General features: G+C 44.3%; 1 protein-coding gene across 18 annotated transcripts in view; it reads right to left on the bottom strand.

Moving 5' to 3' along the window:
• Positions 1-1,146: 1,146 nt before the first annotated feature.
• Positions 1,147-22,460, bottom strand: part of KIAA1217 (KIAA1217 ortholog) — a 371,004-nt gene continuing 349,690 nt past the window's right edge. For 13 of the 18 annotated variants that reach the window (XM_063324650.1, XM_063324651.1, XM_063324656.1 and 10 more), the window contains 9 exons: positions 20,906-21,407; positions 19,998-20,178; positions 14,530-14,684; positions 13,785-13,931; positions 9,257-9,376; positions 5,898-5,978; positions 4,091-5,779; positions 3,504-3,626; positions 1,147-2,753 (listed from right to left, as the gene is read on the bottom strand). In XM_063324650.1, the coding sequence (XP_063180720.1) occupies positions 2,259-2,753; positions 3,504-3,626; positions 4,091-5,779; positions 5,898-5,978; positions 9,257-9,376; positions 13,785-13,931; positions 14,530-14,684; positions 19,998-20,178; positions 20,906-21,407 (3,493 nt within the window). In that variant the 3' untranslated portion in view covers positions 1,147-2,258. Of the gene's footprint in view, positions 3,627-4,090; positions 5,780-5,897; positions 5,979-9,256; positions 9,377-13,784; positions 13,932-14,529; positions 14,685-19,997; positions 20,179-20,905; positions 21,408-22,460 lie in introns of all 18 variants that reach the window. The other 5 variants (XM_063324663.1, XM_063324667.1, XM_063324654.1 and 2 more) reach the window with 4 other exon arrangements.

Consider the following 22,460-nt stretch of genomic DNA (forward strand, 5'->3'; position numbering starts at 1 on the left):
GAGCTGCTGCCCACAGGCACCGCGGGGCAGAGCAGGGGCAGGGGCAAGGGCTGCCGCTGGGGACCTGCCTGTCTGTAGGCTGGCTCGTGGGGACTGCTCTCATGGAGAGGATCAGGTATTTGCAAAATACTGTTTTTCAATAAGTCTTGGCTCCCCTGGGGGATGTCAGACCAGCTTAAGAATAAAACCTATTATGTCCATCCTTTAGCTTGAACCTGTATTTTTTGAAGTGTACCATAAAGGAGAAGTACCTGCCCCTGGCGCTCTCCGTATTTGCTCTCTGTTGCGTGGGGACATGAGCTAGCCCCACCTGCTTACAAGATAAGGCATTAAATCAGGCTTGTTCCCTTCAGAGGGCAGGAGTGATGTGCTCAACACTGTACAAGGTGGAAGGTGCCCCTGGGAAGCTGCGGGATGCGGGCTGTGCGTGCGACACAAGTGTGTTGAGAGGGTCTGCCCACCTGAATCAGCTGCTCCCAGGCCAGGCTTCGGGGCCACCGCTTTTCCGTCTTAGCTGGAAGGGAGCTGGCTTTCAGACGGTGGTTCAGCGTGAGCGCTCGGAACTGCATCCTGCGCTTTGCTTTGGCTTCAGAGCCATGCGTCGCGTCCTGGGCTGGGGACACCCGCCGCGGAGCCTCCTGTGCCTGCATGTGCCTGGGGCCACGGTGGCCAGCGGAGGGGCCGGCCGGCATGTGGCCTCAGCGCTGCTGGGACTGGACCCTGTGTCCTGCTCCTGCGGCAGGGGTTAATGGTTAGGTTCTTTAATGACTCCCACTGCAAGGGGTGCAGCAGCTGAGGGCTTGGCCTTGAAATGACACTTTTCAGAAACTTTCGCGAGAAGGAATTAAAAAAAAATTACTTAAAGGTGGAAAAGATGATACCTCGTTCAATCGGTCAAAGGTTGGGCACTTTTCTTTTGGTGCTAGTTTTCTGACCTGGAGTTCCAGCAATTAGCTTTTGTCCAGGTAAATTTGAAAACTCTCATTTTGAAATTACTACTTCGGCATAGCTTTAATCTGGGGAAAATTAAGTCAATTTTTCTCCTGATGGCTTAATGCCCTCAGGCAAACAGCGTAACAGCTAATTGAGACCATCATAAAAGTTATTAGTGACAAAAATACAAATATATAAGCATGCAGCCCTTTATTTTTGTAAAGATCTTTGCTTATCATAGTTCTGTATATTACATTATGGTGTTATACAAATAGATTTATTTACAAAACCATGAGCTCTGCAAGCTTCTTGCTTTTTTTTTTTTTTCCCTGTTTGACTGATATCCATCTCTTTCAACCCTTCCCCATATATATTTTTAAGCATGCGTAAAAATTAACTTTGGTGTGGTAAAACTACTCTATGTGCCCAGCCACATACAGTATTTATTTATTTATATATATTTATAGATATGTACAAAAGTTTGCCAGTATACAGAACAGTACAGAAGTGTACATTTTAAAATCCACAATGCAATACGTTAATGGGTTACCAGGTCTCAGTAAAATAAAACTGAAGGAAAAAGGTGGATTAAGCTAAGAAAAAAAAGTAATCGGCAACTACCTAGATGTGTAAAACAATTATTTTTTTTTTTTCCTTGGCTTGGCAAATTCTTAAATATCATCTGAATGGCAGTGCAATAGGTTGAGTTGCCTCATGCACACTAAGACCAGGCTTGTTCTGTTCCTTGTGCAGAGGTTTACTGTCCAGCATACTACTTTCAAATGTACATTACAATAGTATCAAAATGTTTTGGCAAAAAGATCTTGAAAGGAACCATGACATTTGTTGACAAAAATAGAAATCTGTAACAAAGCTAAATAACACCAAAATAAAAGAAAAATATTTTAGTTTCAGTTTTACAGTTGTGTATAATCACACTTTAGTATATCTCTGTTCACTTCTAGTCCCCATAATGAAAAATAGCTTTATACAAAACAACTTACTAAATTTTTAACCATACATTTCCCCATGCTCAGTACACCGCCGTGCACACGCACTCAAGTTCACTCACACACCTTCACACTTTTTTGTAAGAGGTGCTGCCTAAAGGAAGAAAACGCTCTTTTATCATTACAACAGCAACAGTTTTACAAAAAAGCTTCACTCTAATCTAGTGTAGTAATTCAGTATTTAGCACAGGATTAGTATTAAGCCTCCAGCGATACAGCAAAATGGTTACGTTCCCTGGTTAAAATATTGGCTGCGGATTCTTTGAAAATGAACACAAAGCCTTGGTGACCTCGCAGGGGTGCTGCGCGTAGCCTTTAGGATGGCTCCTTGGCCGTGGGTGGGGTGGACTTGCCGGCATTTCCGTTCTGTGCCTTGTAGCTGGTGAAGCTAGGGGTGTGGATTGTCCTGATGCTCTTCATACCTTGGGTCAGTGAAGTGGGAGAGGTAGAGGAGGGGGGGGAGGTAGAGGAGGAAGGAGGGGGTGGCCGGCCGTTTTGAGTCTGTAGCGAGAAGGAGAGATGGTGACCTTTCCCTGGGTAAGTGGGGCTCTGAAACTTGGAGGAGCCGTTAGAGACAGAGGGGATGAGGGAGGTAGAGTAAGTGATGCGACCTGTCTGGGGACCGAGAAGGTTAGAGGAAGGAATGGAGGATTTAGTGGGTGGATTAAGAGGGTTAGAGCTGTCACCGCTAGAAGCAGGCGCTGAGCTGCTTTTCCCAGAAGTGGGAGAAAAGGCTGGGATCTTAGAAGCAGGTAGGGTAGGGGAAGTAGCCTTATAGTCCCCACCAGCTTTCTTAGCACTTCCATTAGCCTGCAAATAAAGACGGCAGGAGACAGTTTGTCAGAAAGCCAGTAACATGATAAACCAACAGGACCTGGGAAAATAGCCCTACAGAGAATAAGAATCAACAGTTCGAGGCCTGAGCTAAGTCTTGCAGCCGTGGACTGGACCTGGTAGAAAACCCAAAGTGCCCAACGAAGAGTGCATAGAGAGAGAGAGAGAGAACGAGCCAACAAAGCTTTCGTGAGAAGGCGCGATCTACGGGTTACAGACCAGTCACTACATTGGCCATGCGTCTGGGTTATTAACGTGTGAGCAGACATGTCCGGCCGGAGAGTTAACGTGCACCTACTGCCCTCTACTACACCGACAGGTTAGTGTCCAAGGCCCCCAGTAAAGACTCTCTGAACAGAAGCATTCCCCGCTCTCCTAAGGAACCGCCACATTTACCAACGGGAAAGTAAACAGGTAGTTGACATCTTAAAATTACAGCTGAATATCACAGTTTAAAAAAACCAAAACAAACAAAACCAAACAAACCCAAACCAGAACAAACAAACACACACAAGCAGCAGGTGTTTTATTGCAGACGTGCATGCACAAGCATGGTGAAAAGATCAGTAGATACTGTCATGCCCCCAGGATCCAGGACGTCCAGTTAGACCTCACTCGAAAGCCAGGCATCCGTTATTTGGTATAGTCTCAGTCAGTTACTGGAGTTTTTAAATAAACAAACAACACGAAATGTCCATCCAAACACCGGGTTTAGGGTAAAACTACCTGTCTGTACTGGCGCGGATCCTGCAGCTTGTGCTGTTTGCCTGCTTTCTCCGTGCTTCCTTGTCTAGTTTTTGAAGCCATGGGGACTGGCATCCGGCTTGTCTGGGAGGCAGCGCTGGAGCCCTGCGGAAACGAGTGGAGGGGGCAGGGAGGGGAGACAAGGAGAAGGCGTCATCAGCACCGCTGTGCCTGAAGAGGAGCCTGCACACCATGCGCCAAAAAAAAAAAAGCCACAGTATACATGCAGGGAAAGTTCAGGAGCTTCACACCGCAGGTGTTAATTTCCAGAATCAAATGGAGAAGAACTGCTCAGCTACTGATCAGCCTGGATTTCGTGTCAGTGACGCTTCTCATTTCACACAGCGGATTATTCGACCCAGCTCCCCTGCATTTGCCCATCACCAATCAGCAGCAAAGATTAAAAAAAATAAAACCAACCAACAGTCTATTAGCTGTTAGACACCTCATGGGGAGCCCAAACAAGCCACCTGAAAGGAAGCAAACAAATCACAAGACCCTCTTGTTTAATGGTGATTATTGCAGATTTTAGAAAGCAGCTGGAGGTTTGATTTCTCGGACTAAGGTACCTTACGTGCAGTGGCTGGGATTGACGGAGGGGGCTCTACGCCAGCAAGGCTCTCATCCAGCACTACAAGCTCTCGGGGTGGGGTCTCTGGTACTATCTGGGCAGAGAAGGGGACAGTGCTTCCCTCAGAGCTGTATGTGCTTTCAGGGATAGATTTTGGACTCATCTCACTGATGGTGTTTTCCAGCTGCTTTATAGTCTGCTCAAGGCTGTCTAGCGTTCGGTATGTACTCTGCCGAATTTCGTCAGTCCTAGACAGGGAGACTGCAGCTCCAGGGGGTCCCTCTTGCTTCCCAGAAGGACTTTTGTCACTGTCCTCGGGCTGAGACCTGGTGATTTCAAATCTCTTTGCTTCTTTGTGCTGCTTCAGGGTCCCATCTTCCTCCTCTTCTTCATAGACCACAACCTGCAAGGTCTTCTTCCCAGTCTTGGTTCCTGTCCGTATCGCCTGCGTCAGAGCAGCCAGTTGCTTTTTAGGAAACTTAAACTTAAATTTTTTCTTAGAATCCTGCCTGTTTCCAAACTGATCGGCGGAGTCCAAGTTTGCTTCTGTGTTTAGCCCATAGATCTGACGGTATTTGTTAAAAGTCGTCTTCGTGCTTTCCTCCTCTGCAGGAGGGCTGGGTTCTGCAGAGTCGGGGGACGACTGAAGGTTAAATACGTACTGCTCACTGAGACCGTGAGCTGCTGAATACTCTGCGATTGCTTTTCTGTCATTAACTACTGGTGGTTCTTCCTTCTGGCTTTCAGAGATTTCATGTGCTTCATTTTCTTCCTCCTCCTCTTCCTCTTCTATCTTTTCCTCTGTCATCATTTTCTCCAACTCCTCATCACATTCCTCAAAAATTGTAGAAAGCCGCTTATATGCTGACCTAATATCCATCGGTTCGTCAAAAATTATGATGACGGGTTTTTTGTCCAGACACACCACGGGCTCTTCGCTGTCTGTGTTTTCTGGGATACCCTTCTCCGACGCCACTTCCTTCCTCGCGTCGATATTCACTGTTTGCACATCTCCGCCTTTCCGGCTGACTATATCGTGAACTTCCCCACTCGAGAGGACCTGGACAGCTGTTTTAGTAATCATGAAGGCGATGTTTTCTGTGGGAGGGCTGTCTTCACTTGGAGAGCTGACTGAAGAATCTGTCTCTTCGATGCTGTTCACGCTGTTACTTCTGGACACTTTGGGTCTTAGCACAACCTGACTGTAGTTGACCGCAGAAGCGTCTTGCTCCTGCAAGGAAGGCTGAGGCCCCGTAGCCTCCTGCGTGTGCCTCGTGAGAGGGGCAACGCTGCTGATGGGGATGTGCTTGCCCGTGCTCTGCAAGGCTTCACCCTGTGGCGGGCCCTGCTCAGCATCTCGTGAGAGTCTGTAGTTTGGCTTTTGTTTTCCAGTTTCAACAGCTGGAAAATGGGATCCTAAAATATCTTGAGCCCCTCTTCGTTTGTCATCCTCTGGCAAACTGACACCAGACAGGTTTGTGCTTATATTCTGAAGGTTTTTCTTAGAATAGTCTCTACTGTCTACAAACAAACCCTTGCTAAGTGTAGGACTGTCATTCATTGAAAAGCCAATTTTACTGTCAGCTGTGCTGGATGAATCAGAACCCAATTCTTCTTCAGTTTTCCCTTCCCTCTTCTCTTTAGGATGGTCACTATCTGTGGGAGATCCTGTTGTAGCCCCATACACCTAAGGGGGAAAGTTGGATTACTTAGTTATTCAGGGCTGTTACCTTTACAGGACTTTTTTTTTTCCCCCAAAATTAATCATCATATTCTCAGGGGAAGCGCAGACCTCGTGAACTCACCACTCTCTTTACTGCTGCAGAGGCATGTCTGAAGTTGTCATCATCTGATTCCTGTCTGTCTTCGGGGCAAAATTCCAAATTCTGGCAGAACAGTGCATGATGTTACTGCTTTGTGCTATGCATGTGGCCAGCATGGGTTGTTAGCTAGGGCTCCTGTTTTAACAAGGCCTCCAGAATATGCAAGTGCACACTAATTACCTTATTTCCAACACAGTGCTACCTTGACCTGTTCGCTTTCCAGCTAAAAAAAATAATCCCCAGTTTGTATAAGATTGACGTTGAAAAGATTCACAATATCTGATTAAATTCTGCTGGGACACATCAAAGGGAGCCTGATGTGGAAGGGCTCGCAGCAGGGCGCTATGGCTTGCTGGCTCACCAGAGCGCCGAATGTGAGAGCCTGGCTAGCCTTGAAAGGAAGTTTTGTACTGGTAAAAGCTGATTTTCAAATTACAACATTTCGCTGCTTCTAATGTTGCTCACACCTGAGCAGCGCTGCTCCATCACAGTTAATACCATCACAGTCCGAGCATTTCTAAATCCTTGCTGCAGCTTAAAAGTACTCCTTCAAAATTACCAGCGGCACCCTGCAGCTCCCGTGGAAGTGCAGCATGAACCACTGAGCTACATTCATTTACAGAAGCAACTCTGAACAGCACACAGCATGCTACTAGCTCAAAAGTAGTATATTCCCAGCAATGCAAATTTAAAGAGACTTTTTTCTTTATTTTTTAATGAGGTCCCCTCGAGATGCTGTTTCATAATACCAGGCTTTTGTCTGGGGCTTGGTTTGTTAAGTGTTAGTGACAACTTAGGATAAACACCAGTTGTCAGGGTGAAGGAATGACCTGAAGAGACACCATGCCTATGAACGAGCGAGAAACGACTGTAGATTTCCTACAGTCAAAAGACGGCTCACCAAGAAGGAATTGAATCTGGCCTCAAATGCCTGAAGGCAGTGAGCCAAAAGCGTTACTGCTGACATTGCTTGAGAGTAGACGCTGATTCCTAACACACCAGAAGGACAGATTACGCTTCTGTGAGCATCAAGACGTGCAGAAGATCAGTCAAGAGAGTCGTTCTCCCAGCTGAGATGAATGAGTGATGGTACAGTCATCCACAGGTTGGCTAGTGCATGCACTCCCCATGCTCGCAGAGGTTCACAAGGTACAGTTTCTACATCTTGTGTGATATTTTCTTATATACTGTCTGAGGATTTTACACAGAAAAACTTTACGCACAACCAAACCGCAGGAGTGAGAACACCAGCGATAGACCAGAGTCACGGTTCATCTCTACAGAGGCTTACTAGCAGTAACAAGGCTGTGCAGCTGCTCCACGGCTACCTTGATGTCCCTCATATTTCTAAAAAAGGAGGAGCTATCACACAAACAAACCCCAGCCAGCGAGGCATCAGGGGACAGGCTGACACTGTCAGCACTTCGTGCTGAGAGCTGGTATCAGAACAACACGCCAGGGCTTACTGTACCTCAGGCCCAGATTTGATAAGTGGTAGGCGCCTTCCTGTCCCATTACATGTCAGAGCTCCCAGACTTAGGCCGGGCCATGTAATGGCACTTGTTGCCTGGGGATATGCTGACTCAGTGACTGCGTTCCCATTTCTCTAGATCTTTTTTAGCAAGTTCCGCTTCTTGTTCGAAGCATCAGTGCAACATCTCATGGTGTCATTGTACACTATATCTCATTTTAGGAACTGCTGCCTTTCTAGTAGAAGAATAAAACTACAATAAAATTCATTTCCTCCATGAGTTTATCATGACATAAGGCTCCATATTTAAAGCCAATAAACACTCTGTCATGTCAGATGACAAAACCAGATCTCATTAACCTTAATTTCCTGTACTCTGTGTTATTCCAGTAAGTAGCAGTTTATGGCAATTACTTGGCAGCACATTTCAAAGGAACATTTGTGCTACAGGATGTGCAGTGTCTTGAGTGGTGACCCAGGGTTTTGTATAACAGTATGATCTTCTTATTCTGACACCAGCAGTAACGAGGACGAGTAGCGATACGTTCACACTTTTTTTTTCCCGGAACAATGTCATACACTCCACAACTAAGCACTTTTTCCCTTTTACTCATAACCATACCCTCAGCCAGCCAGGTGTTTGCAGCTTTAGACCAGAACTGCTGCTTGGGCAGGTCAAAGCCAAGTCCTTGTGTGCAATGCCCTGACCTGGCAGCAGTACCGTCTGGGCAACGTATGGCTTTTGATGATAATAATATATCAGACACCACCATCTAGATGTCACCTTGTGCTTTACAGCTGCAGTGCCTATGCAGATGCAGCTCACCATGATTAGGGCAGTTGGGTTCTTCTCTGCCTTGAGGACCTGGCAAAGTCATTTTCTCTCTCCCTGCCTCAGTTTCTGTTAAATGAAGTTGAAGTGCAATGTCTCCCATAAAAATCCTTGGGGAGCTACTCATGATGTGAAGGTATTACTGCTATTTCCAATTTGCATACATACACACAAAATGCATGACAAAGTTGAAATGCTGTGCTGTGTTTTCTTCATATCCCCCTCCATTACAAACTCGCATTTGGATGACAAGTTGTCATGCCTGCATGACCCCCTAAACCCATCAATGATTCAATTCCTTATTCTTAAACTTAAAAAGAGAGGTCTGCAAAGGCAGAAATATTTCTCCTTTTCTTCATCCTACACGTTGGCCGCCCACTAAGACCACTCAGCTCAATTAGCAACCTCGGTCCAGATACAGCTGTGAAATTCAACCCAATTTGGCTACAGCCCCAGACACAGGGCACCTCTTCTAAGCTGCATGACCAAAGAGTGAATCCTGGGCATTATCTTTCAGACTATGGGCAAATTCAGCCCACCCACCTTGACTCTGTCTTCCAATAAACTGGATAGGCATTCTGAATATCGAATAACTATTTCTGGGACCAACAAATGAAGCAAAATAAAGCAGAAATTCTCTAAAGTGGTTCTTGAGACTGAGAGGAACCACTACTCCTCAAGACAAGAACAAGGCTTAGGAGAGATGCTTCACTATCCATTGCCAGACCAGCACTGGAAGGATGTTCTGAGGAATATGAAGATCTCTTTGGCAAAACTGATGGATCCTCTTTTAATTTTGATTTCACAGAATCATAAAACTTCATGCAACCCTTGTATAATTGCTGATGAGACACATAATATAGATTGATATAACGTTCCATATGAGCATTTCTGAGCCCTACTGAGATAAAAGGAAGAAGCCACTGGGCAGTGGTGGATGGTGGTTAGAGAGAACAGGACACGAGATAGAAGATTAGTTTTGAAGGAAAGAAGGTTATGCCAAGACCGGCTGGCATGTTTACAAACGCCATTTGTTACCTTCTTTTCCTTGTGATGCATTAAAGTCCCAGGCCTTATGTCTTTAACATGTGTATCATTTCTGGACTGTTCAGCATGACTGTTTGAGTTTACATCCATAAAAGAGCACTTCTGGAAAGCCTAGGAAATAAATACTGCAGGTTATCAGGAGACCAAGAGCTTTCACACAGAAATGCCTGAAGATGACCAACTGCAAAGACAGCATTTGTTTTTAACGTTCACAGCTCAGTAATATTATCTACAAGCTCATGAGATAATAGAGATTTTTAGACTATCAGACTAAGAGAAATAGGGCATCCTCTCCAGTCTGCCAAGACTGCGCTCTAACTCATCACGCTGACCTCAAGGTTCCCTGCAGGGAGGTGAGCTTGATTTCTATTTTTACAGGTGGGGAGAGAAGGCCCAAAGAGGTGCTGCAAACTATCCAAACTTAAGTAGGAAGCCCATGACAAATTTTGAGCTTGCAACTGTACTTACTTCCTAGTGGCTGAGAATCATGCAAGAGCTACATAATGCTGCTTGGACTTGGAGACATGTGTCTTTGCCACAGTCTTCACTAACGCCCCAGATGGTGACAGTCCCAACATAAGGGCTTTTGGACCACTGGCCTCCCACCATGTGTACCCCAAGGCATGGCCCAGACTTTTCAGCCCTTTATCTTGCTGTTCTCTTTCCATTTCCTTTCGGTTTCTCTAGCCAACTGGCTCCCAGATCCAGAGAAGCAGAACCATCACTGCCACCACTGTGCAGTGCTGGCTGCAAGCGTGCATCACCAGGATTTCTGCAGGCCTCTACTGGCATGGTCTGCCTTCAGTGAGATGTACAGGCAGGACAATGACAGCCAGAGGAATGAGGGATGAGTACTTACAGGAGTCAAACACATTGTGACATGCAAGAAGATTATATTCTTATACCATGTATTAGGGAAATTATTTCATTCCTGGCAACTCTCATGAAATTAATAGCCCTGATTACAGATTAGAATCAGGCCTGTTTTTTAAATACTGTACTCCTTGTATGTATTGCATGTTTATGCAAAATCAGAAAAGTAACAATAATGAAAAAATCCAGTGCAAAAATCAGGGTGTAGAGTTTCTTCTGGTTTTCCATTACATCCTATTTGTATGTGCTTATAGACCAGAGTACCTAAGATGACATGGAACTATTAGAAAAAGTAGTTTTGCTCCTCATAATACAGGATATGGACTTTCCCAGCTTACCGATTTGTGAGACCAGTGATGTGTTTTTGAGTTAGGCATACCATCTACAAAGTCATCCTCAAAGTCGTTCAGACTTTAAGTGATGAAGAAACCATTATTTCCCTTGGTAATTTGTTTATTTATCACCTTCACTCTGAAATATCCATAACAGTGTCCAGATACAATTTGTGCTACAGCAGCTGATTATTATTATTATGCCTTTTTCTGCTAGATTAAAAAGGTACTTCCCATGAAAGTACCTCCACGTTGTACTCAGGTCTCTTCTGAACCTTCATTTTCTTAACAGCCTTTTCAAATGGGGGATGTCATAGAATCATAGAATTGTTGACGTTGGAAGGGACCTTTAAGATCATCGAGTCCAACCTTTAGCCTACCCTGACAAAAGCCACTTCTAAACCATGTCCCTCAGTGCCCCATCCACCCTTTTTTTAAACACCTCCAGAGATGGTGAATCCACCACCTCCCCGGGCAGCCTATTCCAATGTTTAATAACCCTTTCAGTGAAAAAATGTTTCCTAATATCCAATCTAAACCTCCCCTGACGTAACTTGAAACCGTTTCCTCTCGTCCTATCACTTGTCACCAGGGAGAAGAGGTCAGCCCCCATCTCTCTACAACCTCCCTTCAGGTAGTTGTAGAGGGTGATAAGGTCTCCCCTCAGCCTCCTCTTCTCCAGGCTAAACAACCCCAGCTCCCTCAGTCGTTCTTCATAAGGTTTGTCCTCCAGACCCCTCACCAGCTTTGTAGCCCTTCTCTGGACACGCTCCAACACCTCAATGTCCCTCCTGTAGCGAGGGGCCCAAAACTGAACGCAGTACTCGAGGTGGGGCCTCACCAGTGCCGAGTACAGGGGGATGATCACTTCCCTAGTCCTGCTCACCACACTATTCCTGACACAGGCTAGGATGCTGTTGGCCTTCTTGGCCACCTGGGCACACTGCTGGCTCATATTCAGCCAGCTGTCAACCAACACTCCCAAGTCCTTTTCTGTCGGGCTGCTTTCGAGCCACTCTGCCCCAATCCTGTAGCGCTGCATGGGGTTGTTGTGACCCAAGTGCAGGACGCGGCATTTGGCCTTGTTGCACCTCATACCATTGGTCTCAGCCCATCGGTCCAGCCTGTCCAGATCCCTCTGCAGAGCCAACCTACCCTCAAGCAGATCAACACGCCCGCCCAGTTTAGTGTCATCTGCGAACTTACTGAGGGTGCATTCGATCCCTTCATCCAGACCATTGATAAAGATATTAAAGAGAACCGGCCCCAGCACCGAGCCCTGGGGGACACCACTTGTGACTGGACACCAACTGGATTTAACTCCATTTACCACCACATGTCTGGATACTTAATCATGGATGCAGCATTCCAGTGCTGATTTCACTGATCCTGTACACAGAGATAAAAACACTCCCTGGTCTCACATCTACACCCAAAGCAGACATTAACTTTGTGGCAGCAGCACTGTCCTGGGACCTCCTATCAACTTGTTACGGCAATGCCCGTTTCTTTCCAAGATGTACAGTTGTGGTCTGGCCTATATTTTGTTATTCTTCATGCGGACTTCATATTTCACTAAATGTATTATGACCATTAAGTGATTGCTATCATCTCCCTGCTCTCATACTTCGCTAGTTTGAATTAAGCTGATTTAAACAGTAAGGATTTTAAATATATTTCCAGGCTGTTGATGAAAATAGAGAGTGACACTGGGCCTGTAGCTGATCCCTATGGGATCTGACTGTAAACATCTGCATCAAGGGCAGCACTTTCAGAGCCAGACAGCTTTCAATTGTCCTACGATAGGGTTTTCTTTGTATACTCCATGGTGCCAGATTGTTATCCAACTGTTGTATGATGTTTGATCAAATGACTTACAAAAACGTTTACAGGTATACAATTCTGTTTAAGCAGTCAAACCTGTTACCTGATCAAAGAGTGTTGTTTGCTTTGACAGATCTGTGTTCCATTACATTGTGTTTACTAGCATAACTGTTTACTTCTGTCCTTCAGTTTTTCACTGACTGAATCCCCTACCTGATTTTCCATTATTCTGCCTGTCACTGATATCAGACCAATAAATTTGTAGCTCCTGGATCAAGCAGTGTGCCCTTTCTAAAACATCGTACTCTGTCAACCTGGTATTTTGGTATTGGTTTAAAATAAGCATTAAACTAACATTTAAACCCTTATACCCTGTTGAACTACCATGCCTATTTTTCTCCTTAGCTTTCCTCAGCCTCCCTTTCCACTCCCTTAACCTTCACTTCATTGTCACCAGTTGCAAGGCAGCCAGGTTGCTTTCCTAGAGACAGGAGACCATGCAACAGTTCCACTGTCCCCAGCTCTCTTGTCGTACTGGCCATTAGCACACAAACGGGGATAAGAGTAAACTGCTGCTCTCACTCCCTGCAAACCAACTGTCTGAAGCACTGGTGGTTGAGAGCTGAGCAAAGGGGTAGGGGGCACACATCACACGTAACAGTTACTGCTTAATATCCACATCTCCTGTGCTGCAAATGCTCCCTGGGCAGCACCAAACCCCCGCTTTTGGCAGGTGGACAGCAGGGATCATCTCATGTCATGGCAGTGCTCTGAAACACCCCAACATCAGAAATTATAGCCAGTTAAGCTGATCTACATCGCCTTTCCTTATGCAGGCATGGAAGAGGACAGAGACTGCCCCTGGGAAGCTGGAGCTTGCTGATGGTAGCTGCAATAGTTGGATTTTACTGCAGCATCGCCATCACTGAACTAAACTGGTCTATGTGCTATCAAGACATATGTGCTAAGACCGGCAATAGAGCACTACTCTTATGGCACTGGCAGAGTAATGTACCAGTTATGCAACAGGGAACAGCAAATGTTTCAGAATGCTCAAGTCCTCTGGGAAACCTTGGACCATGGCACAGAACAAGTGAGCACATCCCGCCAGGAGCACACCCCATATTCTCTGTTCCCACCAATGTTAACACAAATGATGGGCTCTTAGCACCTTGCCGGTCTGGTACTAAGTGAGAAATGCTAGGCCAGGGACAACCACACCTAATGCACACCAATATTTTATTTGTCCCATCTACATGTGTAACATTCTCCAGTGGTAACCCCTGCATTCTTGACCACTCTTTCAGCTCCATACCTCTTGAACAAAATTCAGACGGTGCTTACAAAACGTGTACCACCCAGTGCAATGAAGTGTGACCAGGTGAGACTGGCAAACCTGCTTTCCTCCATGTTCTGAGCTATAAATTGTGCCAAGGCCCTAGAAGTGATATTGGGCACAGCTGTTTTCATGTGCAACCCAAAGGGCGTACCTGTAATTCTGCCATTATTTTATCTCCTTCCTCTTCCTCTTCATCTTTTGCAGATGATGCTACAGCATGCCCTGTGCTCCGAGACAATGCCTGATCCTCTTTAGTGGCTTTGGATTGTGCTATTTGCCCAGCATCTTCACTGCATTCCTACATGAGGATGAGAAAGCACAGACAGACAATATAGTTGAGCCCTTCTGATGCAAAACAAACACAGAAAAGTCAATGGTACTGCAATTCCCCTGTTGCAAGGTCCCCCTTTCTTTTTAAGGAGACTGCTACTTCATCAGTTCAAAAGCAACCAATATTGCTGATGTGATAGCATGTTCACAGATTAAATACTGTACTTCACTTCAGGGAACAGAACAGATGGGGAAAGGAAGCCCAAGGAAACTAATTTGCAACATTTTTGTAAAAACGTTCTCAAATCTGAGCTGATCTTCCCCATCTGTGTAAGGCATGGGTTTTTTTATTTTTAATCTTCTTACCACTCTAAATGAAAGCAGCACGTGACTTGCCTTCTACATTGCTAGGAGATAAGAGCAGCAAGACTCCTGTAAACAGAACTGATCAAACCTTACTTGTTCATTTGGCCTAGCAGTAGTGTTTCCTGGTAAGCAGTTTCAGTAGCTCTCCAGGACGTAGTTCTGTCTCAACTTATTTTGTGGTTTATAGACACAGCCCAAGCCTGGGAATGTTTCTCTGTGCCAGCCACTCATCTAGTTGCCTAGAGTCTGAATCATCAAACCTTGACAGCAGCAGCCTCTTTTCTGGCTGCATAGGTGATATCTCCTGATCTCGTTGTGGTTAGTCCTGAACCTGGCAGGTAACTGCGCCGTGGAGGTGGAGGAGGTGGAGACTTGGTCAGTTTGTCATTATCCTGTTCTCCATCAGGAACTTCTTCTGCAAGTAAACAGAGCAGCACAAAGTGAGCACAGGTGAAAGAGGGGAAAAAAAGTATTTGCGTCCTTGACTCAACTAGAAAGGAAAAAAAATGTCTTAAAAGGTCCTGCTGCTGAACATATATGAATAGAAACACATTTGGGATTCAAGCAGAAATGCCTTGAACAAATGTAGACAGTGCTGCACTTGCACAGAGAAACCATGTCATTTCATCCAGAAATTTTCAGCAGAACTCGTCCCCCACGTCACTGTGGCTGGGTTTCAGCCCTTGGTGTACAAGTGTGACAGCACAGCACGCTTCTGCAAGTCAACCACTCGTAAAGAAGCATGTAAGGCGGAGGTTCAGCTGGGTACCTGGTTACAAATAGTCCCTCTTTGAAAGTATGGCTACTGACGTGGCTATTAGCATGACACCAAACCTTCTTGTCATTCTCAGCAGCACACATTTCTCTTCTGCCTGGGAGGTGCTGCTGGCAAGGTGCTAGAAGATGAGCTGAAGAGTTTTGTCCATCTTATAGTTGGACAAAACTAGCTAAGTTCAGACAAAGGCTGAGAAGGAAAATATAAATCTGCTCTGGAGATGCCACCTCTCCAATTCAGCAGGTCCTCTTGCCCCTGAGCAAGGCAGGGGAGCACCAAGGGCAACTGCACTTGCTTCTCTTCTACGGCAGCATTTGGTTTCACTTTACTTACTCCTAACTATCCCAGGAATGCACAAGTTTGCCTTTGAATTATCATATAAGAGCCCTATATGTATATTTTGCTAACCCACCAAGATTCATATACCAAATCCAATAACTGAGTAGATCCAGCCCTTGCCTTCTGAGGAGAGTCTTCCAAGAGAAGACCAGTTTTCCAAACTGGTATTTCCCCATGGCAATGTTTCCCCACCCAGCTGCCACTTCCTCTTCCCCACCGTGACTGGATAGCATTTTTCCCAGAAGCAGCATTACATTGCTCATGACCTGTGCCTATGTATTTCCCGTCACAGGCCAAGCATCATACATGGCAACAACTCCCATGTTCACGTTGCTCTTTACAGGGTCTGTTTTCAAGAGCGAGAGAACGACCTTTCTGCAGCTACTCAGTGTTACATAAACAGCTGGAATAAATATAACCCAGAAAGATAAACCCCTCTGCTTTTGGGATTACCCAGCTGTTCAGGACTAAGTATTCCCTCTGGGCAAGTTATTGCACAACTGCCCACTCCCGGGGCTGTGTCAGGCTCCTCTGGTGCGCCGGCTGGCCACTGAGACTGGACGGAGAACCTTGTCTGACCCGGCCTCATCTTTGTTCCTTCTTTGCTCAAATGTTCTTTGAAACTGCCTAAGCTTAAAGAAATGCTACCTTGTATTATCTCCTTCCCTGTTTATCTGGCACTCACTCACAGGATTGCAACAAGAGTGAATTTCCAGGTGCACTTTGCATTAGACCACTTCCTTGGTCAATATGCACCACTAAGTTTTTTGTGACATCAGAGTTCCTGCTGCTGTAAAAACCGAGTAATTCCCTCAGATGGTGTTTAGCAGACTATGATGTGGGGCCTGTCCGAATCCCTACTCCTTTTAATGGGCTCAACACATTGCTCTCAAACTGGTAGTGGCTCTGACTGCAAAAACACCGAAGTTTTTCTCAAACTTAATAAGATCAAGGCTGGATGAAGGCACATGGACAGCACAAAGACAGAATGATTGCTACCGTCTCTTTCACATCGGTGAGACATCCATCCATCTCCGTCTTCAAAATGGGAAATAAAAAGGAGAACCCCATGCAACAGAAATTGTCAGGGAGTGGCAGGTGCACAGGCTATCAAAGGCTAATCACTTCACACCCCTTAACTGGAGTTGTTAAGGAGAGGTCATGATAGGGTTTGCTCACAGTCAGTGCAACAACACCGGGCAAGATGTAAAACTTCAAAGCTGGATTTCTGTTTTCTTTGCTAAACAATTTTATTTCCCCAGTCTAAATGGGAAGGGAAAAAACCTTTGGAGCAATGAAAATGAGGAAAAGACCTTATTCTAATACTTTTTTTTTTTTCTTACGGATGAGTTCTCGTAGCGTATTTACATAGGGAAGAGTAAATGGACAAGTACTATTCACTCAGTCAGAGGGTAACCATGATCAAACCCGCTGCTTTATGGAACCTTCTTTAGTGCCAAAGGGCTCAGCACTTCTGTGAACAAAATGGGAGTTGTTCTTCGCCAGCCATTGCACTGAACTGAGGCATTCTTTAACAGGCACAGCCAGACTGGAATGGATTTCCCCCACCATAAAAATTTCTACTTGTGCCAAAAAAATCCAACATGTCTTAAAACAATGTCAAAATAAAAATGCCTGCCTTGAAGCAGCCTTTGTAGTCAAATAAGCAAACTGCCTTTAATGGAAGCTACTGATCACTCAGTACTTGCAAAAATCAGGGCATTCTCACTTAGGAAGTCAAAAGAGACATGAAGGAGCCCAATTTCTAATGTACACACTACAGACATTCCCCATATTTTTCACTGAACAATCTTGATAACAAAGATGAGTTAGAGTCGAGACATTAAAGTATTTACCGTCTCATCTCCAAAACTGTGTAAAGTGTGTAATTTTACTTTGCTTTGTGCTTTGCAGGGAGAAAAAAAGAGTTTCTTAATCAGGTTCTGTGTGGAGAATGGCTGAGACGACGTATTCTGGCAATGTGATCTATCTATCTGGCTTCTGCAGCAAAGCCAACAGAGGACTCAGCTAATTTATGGCCAAAATGTCTTACACGCTATATTAGTAGGTAGGTGGTCTCTCTTTCCTTATGTTGCTCAATTATCTAGTCTACAGCAGACTGATATCGGAATTTTCATCTTGAATCACAGAATTGGGTGGCATGTGAGATATTTAATCAGATATTAAAGGAAAAGTTTTGCTGTTCCCTTATTTATGTTACTATTAAAGGATTCATTATGCGCAACAGAAGGCAAATGTCTCAGTCTCATCAAATTTCTCCTGAAATCTGCTGGCTACACACTGTGCAAAATTGTATTCTAGAAGTGGATTAGTTAACTATGCAAGTTACAAAACTTCTCTGTTATTGTGTTCTGCACTTTTTAAGATGTCACAGCTCAGTGCACCCATATGGTATTTATTTTCACTGACATTTTCTATTTATGCCTCACATTATACAGGATAATTGTGTTGATAGCCAGTAACCTCACTGAATGGTGCCAGAATTCTAAAATTATTTTATGAGGTTCAGCAGAATTTATTTTAAACATGTACGTTGTGAAACATCCAAGGAGCCACAACTTGTCAATGCTAACGGTGCGCCTAGAAAAAAACGCTGGATCTGAAAGCACTCTTCCCAAATTCTATATGAATTTGTGTACACAAGCCTCAGGGCATCGTTTTGAAGCTATTTACAACCTTGACATGTGAACACCTTGAGAGCAGCATGCAGCTCTGGTCTCCACAGCTCCAGAATGACACAGTGGAGTTAGAGAAGGGCAACTGAACCCAGCCTGGGGAGGGAGGTGCTTGGGGCTAGCAGACTGCAGGAGGAGGCCAGGTTCTGTGGCAGTCTGCAGATGCCAGTATGGGTAACCAGCTGAACACAAACTTCCCCGTATTGAAACTGAGAGAGTGAGTTTGTCCTCTGGAAATAAAGACTCCTCAGGAGCAGGAGAGTAAGAGTACTGCCACAGACAGTATCACCCATTGCCTCTGTTGGAGACAGGCTGTTGAGCTGGATGGACTATTGCCTCAGTATCTGGGAAAGAATTTTCAGCTGACTCATGTTTGGCTACTGAGGTAAATTCAAGGTTTGGCTGAGGCATCTTCTTTGTTCCTTGAACTTTGAAGAAATTCAGACATGGATTTGTACGTTAAATTGTGAAAGAAAAAGGACTGGAACGACACTCCAACATCCTGCTATCACAACATAGCTCTACCTATATAATTCTTGATCAGTGCTAGTCTAAGCCATTCTCTCCAGTGATGGAGATCTTGCATCCTCCTCATTGCCTCATACAGCCTTCTTCAGTGCTTCACTTTCCTTATCATTATGAGTTTTTTCCCTAATACCTAACCTGGATACTCCTGGTTGCAATAGCCAACTTTTACTGCTATTCTACCCACACAAAGCAAGATGGCCTTTTATTTTTTAAGCAGATTTTTATGTATTCAGAGATTGCTTTGTCCTTCCTCAGCCCTCCCTTTCTCATGCTAAACAAAACCAATTCTTTCTTTTTTTGTTCCCCCAGAGATCATGGTTTTTTAGAGCTCTGGTCATTATCATCACAGTCCTCTTGACTCCCTCCTATTTGTTCAGTCTTCCTTGAAGTTCAAAACCAGGAAAATCCGTATCATAGCTGTGGACAGCCAGAATGCTTACTGTGAAAGTCACGCTCGTTCATTCCTACATATCTATCCACTTCCCTGAGACAACTCAGTTATGTAGCATTACACGTAATTTTTAGACTTCTGGGGGACTCATCCAAAATACTGGTTGAATTTATAGTTTAAGATTATAGAGTTAGCAAGGATCATTAAGATCAAATAGCCTGACTTTCCACTTAATATAGGTTCAAGGATTTCTTTAAACAGGTCTTGCATCATGCACAGAGCTTGTGCCTGAGTAGCCTTTCATAAAGAAACACAGCATTGCTTAAAGATTTGAAGTGGCAGAGGATCCCATACGTTCATAATTAATCTTCAGTGAATAGTTACTCTAAATGTTAAAATTTGACAACTAATTTTTAATGTGGCTTTTTGTAGCTTCAGCTTCCAGTTGCTGGAACTTGTTGGAACATGTTCTGCAAAGTTAAAAGGCCTCCTAACCCTCAGAAACCTCAGGCATGTCTTGATCTTCTTTTGATAACAAATATGTCTACAAAAAGAGCTCTTTAGGTTTCTGATGGTAAGATCATTTGTCCTCAAACTCTTTGTGGTTCTTTCCAGAGCTCTCTGTAATGCTAAACTTCTAAGTACAAAACTGAACACAGTGTACCAGATATTAGTATAGCATACGGATACTCTCATCTCTGTCAAAAGCAAGATGTACTCTTACTTTCCTGCTCGGGAGGAGTCTTTATTTCCAGAGGACAAACTCACTCTCTCAGTTGCAATACAGAGAAATTTGTTTTCAGATGGTTACACACATTGGCACCTGCAAAATCACTGCATCCTGTCCACAGGACATGCATTATTCCTCAGGGACACACTCACAGGGATGATTGAGAACACAGAAATCTGTAGACTAAAACCATTCTAGAAAGTAGGAAAAATAACCTCTCTTCTTCAGATATGCAATTCTATAGCACCATTTGCTCTAGCAAACCTTACCTGAGACTTCTAGCTTTTCCACTGCATCCCCTTTAGGCAGGGCTGCTGGCTGGGGAGGCATCTCCAGGTTAGGAATTGACTTCATTATATTGGCCTGGGCCTCTTCCAAGAGCTTTTCAAATTCCTTCCCATTATAGTGATCCAGGTTTTGTCTTTTCTCTTCCCATTTCTTTTCAGCTTTCTAGACAAAAACAGGAAAGTACCTATTTATTTCTCTGATTTCTGTTATGATCACTTACTTTAAAAATAATCCACAGGTAAACATTGTAGGTCAGTATGGATTGATTATAGTCAGCAACTAGAGGAAATATATTAACACTAATTGTACACTGCTTCTGACTTCCACTGTGCTAGATACGGAAGAAACACGGAAGAAACACATGACAGACTGACAGCGGCCACTGCTCACTAAAGGAACAAAGGCAAAATTTAAATCTGGGTCACTGCCTTACTATATCACGCTGGTGATTAAAGTGCATTAAGACGTGAGAGTTCACTTGTGGGTTTTCTCAATGTCTCTGTGTGAAACCACTGGAACTTCACATTCTTTCACTTTTACCTCTCCATAATGAGGGATATGGAGATTTAAAGAGTGAATGAAATCCACTGATGCAAGTGTTGCCAGAGAATCATATGCTATTGTTCAAAAATAAGGTATTCTAAAAAAGAATTTTTACATTTTTTTAAATAAAGGTTATTTTAAAATCACAGTTACTCATTTTGGCTCATGTTATTATCCTGTTGCATTTAAAATATCAGAGGGTATCTTCAGAAGTGCACGGTGTAGTTAGGGGTGAAGCACATAAATCCCCTGAATGCATTTGGAAAATCCCACCTGCAGTCTCAAGAGTGAGACTGGGAGCTCAGACCCAAAGGGAGGACAATTGGTTGAGTAGAATACACCGTACCTCAATTGATACAGCTCGGTTTCTGGTACTTGCACTGTGAATTTCCTCAATGAAAAGACTTTGCATGGTGTTGCCATTGACAGAGACCTGTGGTGCTGGTGTGGCTTGTGTGGGCTGGGGTCCTGCTGCAGGCTCTTGCGGGGGGACTGGTGGGGTGGCTGAGAGGTGGCCACCCGCCGGCACACTTTCGCTGTGGCTGGCTGCAGTGGGTGAACCCTGGGCATGGTTGACCAGGGCTGATGAGTGCTGAGACTGATGCATGACAACAGGTGAGCTCTGCACATGATGGACCGTCATCGTTGAGAAGGGGACAACTTCTGACTTGACTGATGACACCTGGGACTCTGATGTGATTGCTGTGAGGTTTTGCTGTGCATGTCCCTGGGCATGCTTGAGCTCCTCCTGGTTTTTCTGAGAGTCAGCTGCAGTGGCCTTTTCCATAGCAGAGTACTGCACGGCTTGGGATGGATCCACACCCCTCAGAAGTCCTTCTGTAACATGTCTGCCCAGCCAAATCAAACACAACAGCGTGGCACATGGTTAGCACACAGGCGAGTCATGAGCAATACTTGACAATAAATATTTGCAAGGGAAAAGCACCTACATCAAAAACATCAAAATGATGGTTTTTTTCTCCTGACGCTCTCAGTTGTGTGATTTTATAGCTTTCTTTCAGAGTCAGGGACTCAGAGTTTTAAAGAGGCTACTCTAATTAGGATTTTTTTTGCCTTTTAAAATATTTACAAACCTTCATGGATGTACTGGCACTTTTTGACGAAATCATGCGTTACAGTGGGTTGATTTTAGGAGAACAGAAATCAGTTGACTTACATTTTATACACTGTAACTTGCTAAACAAGATGTTCCTGGACTATAAGCACAGAAAGTGGTAGTTACATAGAATGTGAGGTAGTAGTTTGGCAGATTGCCAAAACAAAGCCTTCAAATGATACTTCACAAAAGTCTCCTCTGTCAAGAGTTTGGGGTAGAATGAGCTGAGGATGTAAGAAGTCAACTATTTCTAGCAGCTAGCTGTGAAATGGCTGAGCTTCAGAGTGTAGCTAGTCATCAAATGCCATCAGTTTTTCCATTACTGAAACAGACTTTATGAAGCTTAATTTCGCTGCAAAAAACTACTTTTAGTAAAACTTTGGCATGCATAGCTTATTGTTTTTTTTTTTCCCAAGCAGGGTGAGACAGGAAATAACTGTAGTCATTTTTAAGAAAAGGAAACTAATATCAAAGAATATAGATGTTTATCTGCATGGAAAAGTAAGTGACAGCTCTTAGAAGACCTGTTACATAAACCATTTTATCCATCTGCCAGTACTGGCAAATCCATTTTACATATCCTCCAGGATATACGGAAACAATGACAACCCTACACGCCTTAGAATAATGGTAGCAACAACAGGCTTATGACTTACATTTTCTTGCAACTGAAGTAAAACTGAGATCACCACCACTGACAGTTTGGCCTGATTCACTGGTTTTGAGTAGGAATTAAATTCAATGCCTATTGCCTCATATAAATCAGCAGTCGTTTGCTGCTCAT

The sequence above is a fragment of the Chroicocephalus ridibundus genome, chromosome 2 (genome assembly GCF_963924245.1).
Source record: "Chroicocephalus ridibundus chromosome 2, bChrRid1.1, whole genome shotgun sequence".
NCBI classification, from domain to species: domain Eukaryota; kingdom Metazoa; phylum Chordata; class Aves; order Charadriiformes; family Laridae; genus Chroicocephalus; species Chroicocephalus ridibundus.